The 14,696-nt window shown below is 41.6% G+C and overlaps 1 protein-coding gene across 1 annotated transcript in view; it reads left to right on the plus strand.

Annotated features, from left to right (window-relative positions):
* The first annotated feature begins 14,309 nt into the window (after positions 1 to 14,309).
* The window catches only part of WBP1L (WW domain binding protein 1 like), a 239,616-nt gene continuing 239,229 nt past the window's right edge, over positions 14,310 to 14,696 (plus strand). The window contains exon 1 of the mRNA XM_078643669.1: positions 14,310 to 14,498. Coding sequence (XP_078499795.1) covers positions 14,412 to 14,498 — 87 coding nt within the window. The 5' untranslated portion in view covers positions 14,310 to 14,411. The remainder of the gene's footprint in view (positions 14,499 to 14,696) is intronic.

A 14,696-nucleotide genomic window follows, 5' to 3' on the forward strand; every position in this document is an offset into this window, starting at 1 on the left:
CAGCACAGCAAATTTGTCATGTGTTGCATGAAATTATAGTAAATATACTCCTTTGTTTCTGCGAACCATGGTCGGCTGTCAAATTAAACAAATAATTGTGTTATTTTTAGCACTTATTACGGCAGGAATATTGACTGTGCCACTCACTTTACGGGGGAGGGGGACATGGGAGGCTGAAATATGGAGGCCCTGTGCAGTTGCCCACTTTACCCATGCCTTAAAACATCTCTGATCCTACTGAAGTGTCTCAGGGTCCCCAGTCATTCTCATTTTCATTTTCGAAATGCTTTATTCGGTATGTATTAATACAACCATGTAGCAACAAAAATAAATTACAATACATCATGATTTGCATCGACTCTGATTTACCAAGCGCCATCAATACTATGTACAATATACATATAACAACATGTGTACAAATGAGCAATCTAAAGTGCATGTTGATACTTTCGCCTGATAATACATGTGCAAACTAGCAATAAATGCTAGAAATACTCATTTTCTGGCACGTGTGCAAATTAGCAAAGTTAAAGTGCATATAGGTACATACAACCAATATTCGTACTCAAACTGGCAATAAGGTGCAATAAATGCCAGAAGTACTCATTTTCTGGCACGTGTGCAAATTGGCAAAGTTAAAGTGCATATAGGTACATACAACCAGTATTCGTATAAAAGTCGGGTCGTGTATTGGATTCATACAATGATTGATTTACGTGCAAAGATGCATTTCAAAATATAAGTAGCCACATGAAAATATATATCTGGACTCTCTAAATTAAACATCAGTTGCATCGCTTTCTTTGTACTACGAATATTATATTTTAAAAAGATGGGTTTCAAATCAAATTTTCTGTGAAAAATATAAAATTTACAAAACAACATAAAATGACAGCCACTCTGCTTAGATGCGCCATCACAGGGGCAAAAGCATAAACCGGGTTTCTTAATTGTAGGGAATGCTACTAGGTGGTGCACAATCCCCAGACGTAGGCGAGATAGTACAAAACGGTGTGAGCTTTTGATGACAACAGTGAGGTATGATTGTAAGCCTTCGTTGATGTTGTATTCTAAATAGGAATTAAACGTGCTTTGTTTTGCATATTTATTCATCCTGGTACTACTTGTGTGTTTCAGGAAAGTGACTTTAAGCTCCTTCTTTGACAACCCTGTCCCCGATGTTGGTTCTTCAAAAATATCACAAACATAAAGTGTCTTATACCAAGATTGGATGTGACATAACCAAGGAATGTTTGAACAGTAGTCGAGCTTTAAACAATCGTTCATCACATCCTGAGTAAATTTTGTCTCTTCTTTTGACCAGATGGATCGCCATAGGGACAGGGGTCGGAGGGCAATTTGGTCGTTGACATGATTTAATCCGACTTCCTATGTATTAGCTCATTTGAGGCCGAAGCCGGCGCACAAAGCAAACGTTTCAGGAAGGCATTTTCCTCATGCTGAATTAGGTTAGCACTCTGGGAGTGATATCCCCATATCCCAGCCCCATACAGGGCTGATGATATGCACCTAGAGTTATATATTGACACCATTTCTTGGATTCTACGGCCCCCTAATTTCGCTGCAAATCTAAAGACGCAACTTGTGTTTCTTGCCATTTTAAAACGGACACTGTCTTGTTCATTAGCCCACCTCCCATCTCCTGAGAATGTGATGCCCAAGTAACAGAAATTTTTTACAGGTTCTAATTTCTCCCCATCTAGATAAAAGGGCCTGCTTTTTCTTGCCTTCCTGCCACAAGACATTGTAAAGGTCTTTCCTTTGTTGATTATCAACTTTCTGCTCTCAGTGAAAGTATGGAATTTGTTGATCAAACATTGCAGGCCATTTTGAGTCCGGGAGAGAAGAACCGCGTCGTCCGCGTATAAAAGAATTGGGATTGAGTTACTATTAATAGTAGGGGCATCTGCTTGAATCCTTAAAATTGAGTCTATCTGATTTATAAAAAGCGAAAATAGGAGTGGGGCAAGCACACATCCTTGGCGGATGCCTCTGTTGATTCTAAAAAAGGGTGTGCATTCTCCATCAGATCCAAATCTAACTTTACTAGACAGGTTTTCATATAATATGGCCAGAAAGTGAATGATTTCAGTCGGGGCACCCATTTCCTACAGAACCGGCCAAAGGAGCGAGTGTTCAACCAGGTCAAATGCTGAACTCAAGTCAGCAAAGCACAGAAATAAATTGCCCTCTTTTGCTTTTGTGTACTTGCTGACTATAAGTTCCAGGTTCACACACTGCTCCATTGTTCCCATCCCCTTTCTGAACCCGTACTGCACTGGGGATAAGATGTTATTTTCCTCTACCCAGGCTTCCAGTCTTTCTAATAGGACTCGACTGAGGATTTTAATTGACGAGTCCAGAAGTGAGATGGGACGGTAATTTCGCGCCTCCGACCTAGAGCCTTTCTTGTAAAGACGATTCAGAAAAGGGGGTGGTGATGAACAGAGTGTCTGAATTAAGCAGACCACTCTTACCCAGTCCAAAGATCAGGGCTTGATCCATCACCGTTATTTAGCTCACTGCCCCATCCCAGCTCAGAACCTGGCTATATGCAAATTAGTCTGTCCCTGGCCCAGTGCATCATGGGAACAGGGCAGACCAAACTACCAAGCCAATTCTTCACCAGAAAGGAGACAAGCTTCCGGGGACCGGTTTCTGGCATATCAGCCGTCGTCGGCCCGGCTTGCTTGAATCCTGATGGAGCAGTGAGCAAGGGACTCATGTCTGAGTATACCCTGCCACACCTATAGTGGCCAAAATCGATACAGAAAAGGGGGTGGTGATGAACAGAGTGTCTGAATTAAGCAGACCACTCTTACCCAGTCCAAAGATCAGGGCTTGATCCATCACCGTTATTTAGCTCACTGCCCCATCCCAGCTCAGAACCTGGCTATATGCAAATTAGTCTGTCCCTGGCCCAGTGCATCATGGGAACAGGGCAGACCAAACTACCAAGCCAATTCTTCACCAGAAAGGAGACAAGCTTCCGGGGACCGGTTTCTGGCATTTCAGCCGTCGTCGGCCCGGCTTGCTTGAATCCTGATGGAGCAGTGAGCAAGGGACTCATGTCTGAGTATACCCTGCCACACCTATAGTGGCCAAAAACGATCAGGACTTAAGCAAGCCGGGCCGACGACGGCTGAAATGCCAGAAACCGGTCCCCGGAAGCTTGTTTCCTTCCCAGTATAAGAATTGGCTTGGTAGTTTGGTTTGCCCTGTTCCCATCATGCACTGGGACAGGAACAGACTAATTTGCATATAGCCAGGTTCTGAGCTGGGATGGTGCAGTGAGCTAAAAAACGGTGATGGATCAACCCCTGATCTTTGGATTGGGTAAGAGTGGTCTGCTTAATTCAGACACTCTGTTCATCACCACCCCCTTTTCTGAATCATTTTGTCCACCATAAGCGTGGAAGGGTATACTCAGATGTGAGTCCCTTGCTCATTGCACCATCAGGACTCAAGCAAGCCGGGCCGACGACGGCTGAAATGCCAGAAACCGGTCCCCGGAAGCTTGTTTCCTTCCCAGTATAAGAATTGGCTTGGTAGTTTGGTTTGCCCTGTTCCCATCATGCACTGGGACAGGAACAGACTAATTTGCATATAGCCAGGTTTTGAGCTGGGATGGTGCAGTGAGCTAAAAAACGGTGATGGATCAACCCCTGATCTTTGGATTGGGTAAGAGTGGTCTGCTTAATTCAGACACTCTGTTCATCACCACCCCCTTTTCTGAATCATTTTGTCCACCATAAGCGTGGAAGGGTATACTCAGATGTGAGTCCCTTGCTCATTGCACCATCAGGACTCAAGCAAGCCGGGCCGACGACGGCTGAAATGCCAGAAACCGGTCCCCGGAAGCTTGTTTCCTTCCCAGTATAAGAATTGGCTTGGTAGTTTGGTTTGCCCTGTTCCCATCATGCACTGGGACAGGAACAGACTAATTTGCATATAGCCAGGTTCTGAGCTGGGATGGTGCAGTGAGCTAAAAAACGGTGATGGATCAACCCCTGATCTTTGGACTGGGTAAGAGTGGTCTGCTTAATTCAGACACTCTGTTCATCACCACCCCCTTTTCTGAATCATTTTCTTGTAAAGAGGCACGATGATGGATTGACCCCATGTTAGTGGGAGCCTGTCTTCTAAAGCTGCGTTAAAATATCGTGTCAATATTGGGGCCCATAAGGTCATTTCAAAATTATAAAAATCCATAGGCACCCCGTCAGGCCCCGGGGCTTTACCGCCTTTACTATTTTTTATTGCTTCAGTAACCTCGGTTATGGTCACAGATAGCTGCATTTTTTTCCATTTAAAACTAGACCCTATATCTGTGGTTAAAATTGACCCATCAAAATTAGAATCAGAGTTAAAAATCCCAGTAAAATGGGCTATCCAAGCGCGGCAACTAACATGGAAGGTAATTTTGGGAATATTGTCGTTCTTTAAAAATGGGCTATTTACAATTTCCCAGAATAGTTTGTGATTTTTTGTTTCCGCAGCCATATCCAAGTTCGACCAAGCCTCGTTTTGCAGATTTTTTTTCCTAGCTGCCAGGCTGTCTTATAATTAAGACGCTCCTCTCTAATTTTATCTTTGTCCCTGGGCTTGGTATCAAGTGCTATTTTGAGTTTGTTTAATGACTGGGCACAGTACCTATCGAACCACACCACTTGAATTCTCCTCAATTTACGGCTCCTTGCTGTAAGTGAATTATCGATTACTTTGGTTATTTTTAAAAAGTTGGCAAGTAAAGTGCCAGGGATCACTTTTGATTCTAGGCAGTAGCCTATTTCCCTGCTGCATTTTAGAAATAAGTCCTCCATAAATTGGGTAGGGTTAATTCTGGTCCACTTAATTCTCATGCCATTAGGTCTTTCAGCTGTAATCCCTTGGACCAGTCTTCCATATACATGGGTTTTTTGCCCCCAGCCTGTTAGTTCCAGCGATATGCCGTTATGGTCGCTCACTGGCTGCTCTATTACCCAAACATTAGAATAGACGGATCCATTGGATACCAAAATGTGATCGATATTAGAATGGGCGTCTCTCCCTCTAAATGATGGACACTCTTCATTATCTTTGTTCTTTGTGCAGTCTAATAATTCCAAGTCAAATTTGGCTACCAAATTATTCAGCACACTCCCATAATTAGTGTGCGGGAAGTGGTTAAAAACAATACTACCTCCATTAAAAATACTCCTCACGATGGCCACAGATCCCCTTCAGTGCGTGGCTACATGCTTGAATGTTAAAATCGCCCATCCAGATTATTACTGGGGGATCACTTGATAGCACAAGTACTTCCTCTATTGCCCGCTCTATGTCCAGTACAATTGTGCCCTGGTTGGGTCCAACAATATTATTGTAAAAATGTACTATAACTAAATCCCTACCTTTACCATGCACTAGACGCAAGATTGATGCATACTGGGCCACCTCCGTGTAACCACCAGGGCTAAACTCTGTTAGAGTAGTGGATACCAGGGTCAATAGTCCACCTTTTGCTCTTCCTGCTCTTCCTGCTGAAGGAGCTATTGCATCCACACTATATGATGTATACCCTTCAACTTGTATTTGGGTTCTATGCCACGTCTCCTGGAGACAAATTATATCGTAGCCTTGCTTAATAAAGATATCCCAGAACGGCGTAGTTAATTTGGCGGTGATTCCCGCTATGTTCCAGGTAATAACCTTTAAGCATTCAGCAGAGTTGTCAGCTGATAAATCATGATGTGCAGGCACTTCAGGTCTCGTGGACCTCACATTCATAGATATGTCCATACTAGCAGTAACATCGGACAGGGCTATGTCATCGATTTTATACTGGGCACTACTTACTAAGCTCACAACAGTATCCCCTTCTGCCCTATTTGTGCACAACATCCCTTGGTCAATTAAGACAATTCCCCCAGATACGGTTGCTTCAGTTTGCAACTCTTTAGTTTGTTCCCTCAGTCAATCATTCTCTTCTAATGAACCAAACACCTGGAATCTGTTGTAGATCGGAATTGTAATTTTATCCCATAGATTATACAAAGGTGCTGGTTCATGAGCTACATTAAAGTGGTTAGAGTGGGCAGCTCTATGACAATCAACAGTTCGTGTTGTGGCTTGTTTCCCTGACTGGCTCCTATAAAAATAGACTAGGGGGAGCAGGGTTGTATTATATTCATGTTTAGAGGGTATGGGTGCATTTAAGATGGAATCTCTGGCCCATTCCGGAATCCTAAAATGTATAACTATGCAGTCCCCATTTATCTCCTTTCTGCTGGGTCCCAACCAGCCTACTCTCTGTGTAGAGATAATTTGGTTTGCCCCACGCATTGGAAACCCACAATTTTGAGCAAGCCAATACAAGGTTTTGTTCTTAAGGGTTTGCTGGTTTTCGAATTGGGTGGGCTTGAGCTTTGGTACGTTTGCAAGAATAGCTACATGCGGACTACATTCTGGCGGGAGATTAATTGTTGCCGGGATTATGTTATTAATATGCCATGCTGGCGCTATCCTATCCGTGTTGTTCAACGTAGAACCCCCTTTCTCCCTTTGCCCCACATCAGGTTTCTGTCCCGTTATAGTAATAGTTGTATTGGTAGGTAATTTTTCCCGGGCAGTAGCTACTATAACCGGGGGCGGGGGGCTAGGTGTTCTCATTTCACTTTATATCATAAAAGATTCCCTTTGGGCACCTTAATTAAGAGACACCAACTCTTTCTACTGCACACACAACTAAAACACAAACAATTATCTATTGAAACAATGTCACAATCATAGTAACATAACTCTATAACAACAAATAAATTCAGTTTGCACAGTTTATTCAGATAACTTTAAAAAACATTTAAAATAGAGACATAATTAAAATTGGGAACACAAACAATATCTAAGGGAACAAAAAATATACAAAAAACCATAAACACTTCCTATTGCTAGAAAAGGAGGTACAAAATAAGAATTAATATTCCACAGCTGTCAGAATAATCCTTAATTGATGTACAATGTACTTCTCCCTTTTATTTCTCAACGCGTTTCAACGGACACATGTATAATAGCCGCCTTCATCAGGAATATATTAGCTGTCTTCCCAAAGACTTCTGAAATTAAAACACAATTTGTTTTAGAATCCAGAAGAATAGCATTTTAAAAAATTAAAAATCACACCTGTACAAACAAAGTAAATTAGAGTTACGAGTTATCTACACATTACTTCTAAAATAATTATACATAACAAGCCAATGACACTCATCATATAATCCTACACAACAATACTTTAGACAGTTCATATATCAACATGTGAACAGACAGATTTGGGAAAAAGACACGCCCTAAAAAGGTTGCAATAATTAAATTAAAACAGTTGCAATAATCACTGTGAATAGTGTGTCCATAAGAACAGACCCGAACATTCATATAATTGATTTGCAGATGGATACCTTATAAATAGGTCTCAGCACTTTAGTTTGGTTCATACTAGCTGGTGGGTAATATCACCAGGGCAGTAAACGAATCACAGCTGCTTGATGGAAATATCACGAAAGTGCTTGGCCCTCCTAACCAATGCGAGGGATGACGGATATATTTGTGATGAGGAATTTAGATTTCTCAACAATTTGGAACCTAAAACACCGGCCATTTATGGCCTTCCAAAAGTACACAAAAACAAATCAGACCCCCCTATGAGGCCCATTGTCAGCAGCATTGACTCTTTGCTTGAGCCTATAAGCAAATATGTTGACCATTTCTTGCGACCGTGGGTGTGCAGTTTAAAGTCATATGTAAGAGACTCTGCGCACATTATCTCAATGGTTGAGGGTTTGTTGTTTTGTGAAGAGACTCAATGTCTAGTTACCTTGGACATTGAGTCTCTCTACACCAACATTCCCCAGGCTGACACTGTTGAAGTCATTGATGATCTTCTCTCCAATCAGGACTTGGGAGGGGCCAATAAGGACTTCATTGTTGACTGTGTGCAGCTAATTTTAACTAATAATGTATTTCTATTCAAAAATTAATATTTCAAACAACTCAAGGGCACCAGCATGGGGGCCACTTGTGCCCCTAGTCTGGCCTGTCTTTATGTAGGGAATTTTGAGGCTAAGCATATAGACAACGAGATGGACCCGTTTTTTGAGAATGTAGCAGGCTGGTACCGCTACATCAATGACGTTTTCTTTATCTGGGAAGGTTCCATTGAACTATTGGAGGAATTTCTTAGTTGGATCAATCTGGGAGACCCCAACCTTAGATTTACTTCCTCCTATAGTACCACTAAGGTTGACTTCCTTGATATCTCTATCAAAAACTCGGGTGGGGTGTTATCAGTTGAACTATTCACGAAACCGATGGCGAAAAACACCCTCCTACATTTCGAAAGTTTTTACCCCAAATCCCAAAAGGAGAGTATCCCTTTCAGTCAATTCCTTCGTCTTCGAAGGAATTGCTCTGACATTAATGACTACAATAAACACGCTGAGGTACTTTAAAAAAAGTTTAAAGATAGGGGGTACCCTTAAAAATTGCTGTCCCACTCGTTGAAGAGGGCGAGATTCTACGACAGTGATGCCCTAATTCGAAACACGAAGAAAGTAAAAAGCCCACTTAACAAAGTGGTTTTTGTGAGTAAATTTTCTCACATAAGTAATCAAATAAAAAATGTGGTTAATAGACATTGGCACATTCTTAACCATGAGGAGGAAACGGTCTTAGAAAAACCTCTCTTCGCGTTTAAAAAGAACAAAAACGTACGTGATCTATTGGTGCACACATACAAAGATGATGTGGTCGATCATCAAAGGACATTGGATAACACCAAAGTAGTGGGAACTTCAAAATGTGGGATGTGTAACATCTGTGATCAATGTATAGTGGCATCTGAAATCACTTGTAACAACAAGACTGTGAAATGTAAGACTCATAATAACTGTAGGAGCAAAAATGTTATTTATCTCCTCATGTGCCCATGTGGGCTCTGCTATGTTGGAGAAACTGGCAGAGAAGCCCGTGTTAGATTCCAGGAACACAGGTCAGCGATTAAGACCAAAAAGATAACAGCCCCCATTGTTACCCACTTTCTGGAGATGAAACATGGTGAATGTGACTTTAGATGGTTCATCCTGGAGAGAGTCAAGATAGGCAAAAGAGGTGGGAATATCATCAATGCACGTAAACACAGAGAACAGTGGTACATCTCATATCTGAACACAGTGAGGAATGGACTTAACTCACGTGAAGAGTGGGATCGTATCATTGGTGTTAATTAGATTCATACGTGTTAGTTAGATCTTCTTACTGCTAGATCTGTATTCATTACCCCTTGAATACTACGAATGTTTATGGATATATTACCCTTCTTTGGGTGGATCGCGTATTAAAATAGATAGATCTCTTGCTTACCTATAGGGTGGTAGATAAATGTTCTTCATTGGGCGTGACCCTAGAACATTAATAGCTTACAGTCGTTCTTGCACATTTGCACATTTTTATAATATTATATGAGATTATCTACTATCCGGGATAAATACGTAATTGAATAAACATAGAATATTAAACATTAATCTGTAACTATTGGGACAATATCACCATGGATTATCTTTGACAATAACACAGGTATACTGCTCATGTAGGAATTGTAATTTCTTTGGCCCTATACTTATTAATTTTATGTTGTTGTTGAAAAACCTGGTTTGATATTCTCTTCATGCCACGCTTTAATTACTAATTGTGTGGCTTTGCTATGGAGGAAATGTACTTTATAGAGGTCATCTGGTCCCTTCTTTATGTTTCTTAATGAAGCCCTTTTTCGCTGTTTATAACGCGCTTCTCCGTGTTTACATGGTAGATAGTGAGTGTGACGCCTATTTTTATTTCTATCTCGCGTCCTGATCTTTGAGTTCATGGACCTTCGTCGCTGTTTACAAAACTTAAGATCTTGCGCCATGACGTAGTTTTCGGGCGTCACGTGATCTCGGGCTTATAATCGCACACACGGGGGGGCTTATAATCGCACACACGGTGTGCTATGCGTTTCTTTCAGCAAATCTATTGGGACTGCATGCGGGATGCTGGCGGACGTTTATCTGAGGTAACTGTTTAATTTGGTTAGGGATAGCTATAGCAAGTGAATATCGCTTTTTCAATAGCTATAAATCTGGCCTATGTTATATGTCTTTTCACAGAAGCCAGAAACTGTAACGGATTGAAATCGAGAGGCTGGATATAGCTCTTTATCTTTCAAATATAGACTCCGTCAATTGAAAATTATTTATGTAAGTGCAAGGGCTTATAAGTTCCTATGTTATTTGGTAAAAGGAGCGATATTGATTAGTGATTTTCACAAGTGTCCTTTGTTTATGTCTAAATTCTCTGTAGATTGCGAACGTTGAGACGTGTGTAAATACATGCAACACGCCAACGTTCTTCCATTTGGCCAACGTACCGTGTGCATAAAGATCGCAGTACTACGCTTTTTAAAGTGAGTATAGTTATCGACCCTATACAAACGCTGATAGTTGGTGTGATATGTCCAGTCAATTAAGGATACTTTCGTACATTTGTCTTATAGGTTCCAATTTGTATAGAACCATAGACTACACTCAGGCTACGAATTTCAGGATACCTATACTAAGTAGCTTATCGTGATAAGGATGTAAGTATTGCATCTCTATCTTTAGATATAGGATTTACAAATGGGATATAGATATTGTTATCCAATCCCTATTCTCCCTTGCTTTTTTCAGCCTTTCATATTCATTTGACTGTGGTTGATAATAATCTTTGACAGAAACCTTGTGGAAACCCGATTAAGGTATAGACATAATAAATTCTGGATATCTTTTTATCTATGAGTAGGGCGTATGCACGTACTTATGCTCGGTATATTTTGTATTATGTGTTACAGACATTCTTGTGCAAATCGAATCTATCAATTGGCACCACGCTGCTCGTGGTCTTTTATCAAGCTAGGAGGCTTTTAACCCCTTATGCTAAGACAATTTTGCTTTCAAGGTATGTGTGCAAATTCAGTTTTTCCATGTAACGTGTGATTCGTTTACTGCCCTGGTGATATTACCCACCAGCTAGTATGAACCAAACTAAAGTGCTGAGACCTATTTATAAGGTATCCATCTGCAAATCAATTATATGAATGTTCGGGTCTGTTCTTATGGACACACTATTCACAGTGATTATTGCAACTGTTTTAATTTAATTATTGCAACCTTTTTAGGTGGTGTCTTTTTCCCAAATCTGTCTGTTCACATGTTGATATATGAACTGTCTAAAGTATTGTTGTGTAGGATTATATGATGAGTGTCATTGGCTTGTTATGTGTAATTATTTTAGAAGCAATGTGTAGATAACACGTAACTCTAATTTACTTTGTTTGTACAGGTGTGATTTTTTATTTTTTTAAATGCTATTCTTCTGGATTCTAAAACAAATTGTGTTTTAATTTCAGAAGTCTTTGGGAAGACAGCTAATATATTCCTGATGAAGGCGGCTATTATACATGTGTCCGTCGAAACGGGTTGAGAAATAAAAGGGAGAAGTACATTGTACATCAATTAAGGATTATTCTGACAGCTGCGGAATATTAATTCTTATTTTGTACCTCCTTTTCTAGCAATAGGAAGTGTTTATGGTTTTTTGTGTATTTTTTGTTCCCTTAGATATTGTCTGTGTTCCCAATTTTAATTATGTCTCTATTTTAAATGTTTTTTAAAGTTATCTGAATAAACTGTGCAAACTGAATTTATTTGTTGTTATAGAGTTATGTTATTATGATTTTGACATTGTTTCAATAGATAATTGTTTGTGTTTTAGTTGTGTATGCAGTAGAAAGAGTTGGTGTCTCTTAATTAAGGTGCCCAAAGGGAATCTTTTATGACATAAAGTCAGTTCTGGTACCCTAACCCTTTGGCTTTGGGGTCCCTCTCTCTTTTATTAGAGGTTCTAATTTCACTACCAGTCAGGTTATTACCGGGTTTACCCTTTAGCACATTAGTTATGGATGGCTTGGTTTGTGTGTTAAGATGTTCTAACAAATCTAAATTGGCTATACCCAGCTTCTCAAGATTCTCCACTTTATCCATTAGGACCTTCAGTCTTTCAGCCACCGGTGAGATGTGGGATTTTACCATTACTAATTGATGTATAAGACCTTCCATATTAATGGGCGGTGGATTTTGCTGGGCAATAGCATGATTTTCGTTCAACTGTAGATTTGTTCTCTGCTGCAATGTCTCTCCCTCCCTCCCCAGTTTCAGTGTGGTTTGAATTAGTCTCTTCTTCTTACTCCTATATCTCTTCCCTTGTCTATTTACGACTACCAGTTTCCTACTGTGGGCAGGTTTATGTTTGAACCGACCGGTTCCGTGATCACTCATGCAACTCGCTAGACTGGTGTCAGCTGACTCTACTATTAAGTTGATATCATTAGTACCACTGCAACCCGACTCTACTCTAACACTGGGCACATCAGTCACTGTAGACGAATGATAAGTCTCACTAGGTTTTAAATTAGGAGTTAGTGACAGCCTACTCTCCCGGGCAGGAAACACAGTAGATGGTGACTGTTGTGGTGCCTCTCCTAGATTAAGCTCATTCCCTGGCAGATCTGCATAGGAGTCTAGTAAAATTGAGTCCTGTGATATAGCTGTTATAAAAGAAGTATTTACAGGTAAATCCGCTCCTTGTGTGGACGTGGTTCTCAGGCACATGCTTGGGGGCAATGAGAGGCGTCTTTCGGTGCTTTCTATAGCAGTAACTACGACCCCAATTGTTTGTTGCAGCATTTTGTCAATTGCAGTTAGGGTTGGAAGCGGGGTTTGGGCCAGTGTTAATTTCCTGGTAGTCGATCGTTTGAACATTGGGGTCTTTTTAACCATGGTTCTACTTGTTGCCTCAATCAGTTCTATAGTGTGTACAGGGATAATTACCTTGAAGCGATATTTTATTTGTAGAACCAAGGGACACGGCCTAGCCCAGTCTCTTCCGGCCTCTGAGGGCCACAGAGGGCCCGCCCTTTGCCCGGGCTTCGCGAGGCGGGGCTTGCACGGCTCTTATGCGCCTCCTGGCGCGGTTTGTTGGTGTGTGCGCCACCGAGACTGCTGGGAGGTGTAGTTCTCAGCCCGCACTCCACTCAGCGGTCGCGCTGGCAGAGTAGCAGAACCAGCGGGACGGCGGGAGGCTGGCAGTCGTGCTGGCAAGATGGTCAAACCAGCGGGGCAGCGGGAAACAGGCGAGAGACTTCAGCGGGATCAGCAGACACACAGGTATCCAAGAGTTCCCCCAGTCATTACTGGCAAAGAAAGGGGTGGGCTGCTAAATTTATGCAGTGAGACAGTTTTATTGGCTAAGCTAATTCTAGCCCTGCCAAGAGCAACACATTTGCCTGACCATATTCAAGGCTTGCGGGAACACAGGTAATGTGTCACTGTCACTATAAAATGAGATGTGTGATACTTGACAAGGCTGCACAATTACGAGGGTAGTAGTCAAGCGGAGGATGTGAAGAGACGGCCAGAGGTGCCGACTGTGAAACTGGGGAACCAGGTTCGAGTCTCGGCCTCGGCTCTACGTTCTGTGATTCTCAGCAAATCATATAATTCCTTGCCACTTTTTCATGTCACCCTTCTCATATTGAATACTATTCTAAGAACTGTCGCTTTTGTTAATCCAAGATGTCTGCTTCTGCAATCTACTTTGTCTTGCATCTGTTTTTATAAGGCTCCTTGCACTAAAGTTTAAAATGTACGGGCGTTTCCAATGCATGCACTAATTCAGCTCTAAAGGACCACCCTATTTACAATGCTATTGCTTATTTTACCCAGAAAAATATATGGCCGTGGTAAACATTTAAGAAACAGTTTTACCTGTTTAAAATACGATTTACGGAAGGACTCAACAGTACCATAAAAATACAGATAAATAAATGTTTACGGTGATATGCTTACCCTGAGCTTTCAACGAGTTTTTTTTATTAATTAATTTCCACACCGCTCCAACCTGGCATTTCACGTTATTACTCCAGCAGCGATACTGAAACTGTCATGTCAAAGAAAATATGTGTACGTTTAAACTGAAGTTTGTAAAAAAAACTGGTATTTAAAAATGGCCGTCTTTTGCCTGAATTAGGATGCGGGTTCCTCACACTTTGGGCGTTCCGCTTTCGATTTGACAACGATGCTGACGTCATGCAATGTCTTCTCTTCCACCCGCCCCTCTCTCGTTCCAGCCAATGAAGTACGGAACCTAATGTTAGCTTTCGAAAGCAGGAGCCGCCAATCAGCGAGACGGGGGTTGGCTTTGAGGGTTGAGGGGCGGTGCTAGGCCGATGGTGTCTGCCTGTTCCTGGTTAGGGTCAGAAAGGCTCGCAGTGTGTAGACACCGGGGTCATGGTGAAGCCGCACTTTATGGGACTGGACATGTTGGTGTCCCAAGCTGGTACTGGCAGCCCTTCGGACACGGCGGGTTTACCTCAGGTGAGTGAAACTCACAGGCTTCCTGTGTAAAAACAAGGTGTCTTAGTAAAGTCACCCGACTGGTCGGCTTGTATCACATGGTCGTACACCAACGAAACCCGGTGTAATGCATTGTTGTACTAGCCTTAACATTGTAGTGACTATCGCATGCTTGCTTTCTGTGTTAACCGACTGGACAGCATCTTCTTTTAACTGCGA

The sequence above is a fragment of the Lissotriton helveticus genome, chromosome 5_1 (assembly GCF_964261635.1).
Source record: "Lissotriton helveticus chromosome 5_1, aLisHel1.1, whole genome shotgun sequence".
Lineage (NCBI taxonomy): Eukaryota > Metazoa > Chordata > Amphibia > Caudata > Salamandridae > Lissotriton > Lissotriton helveticus.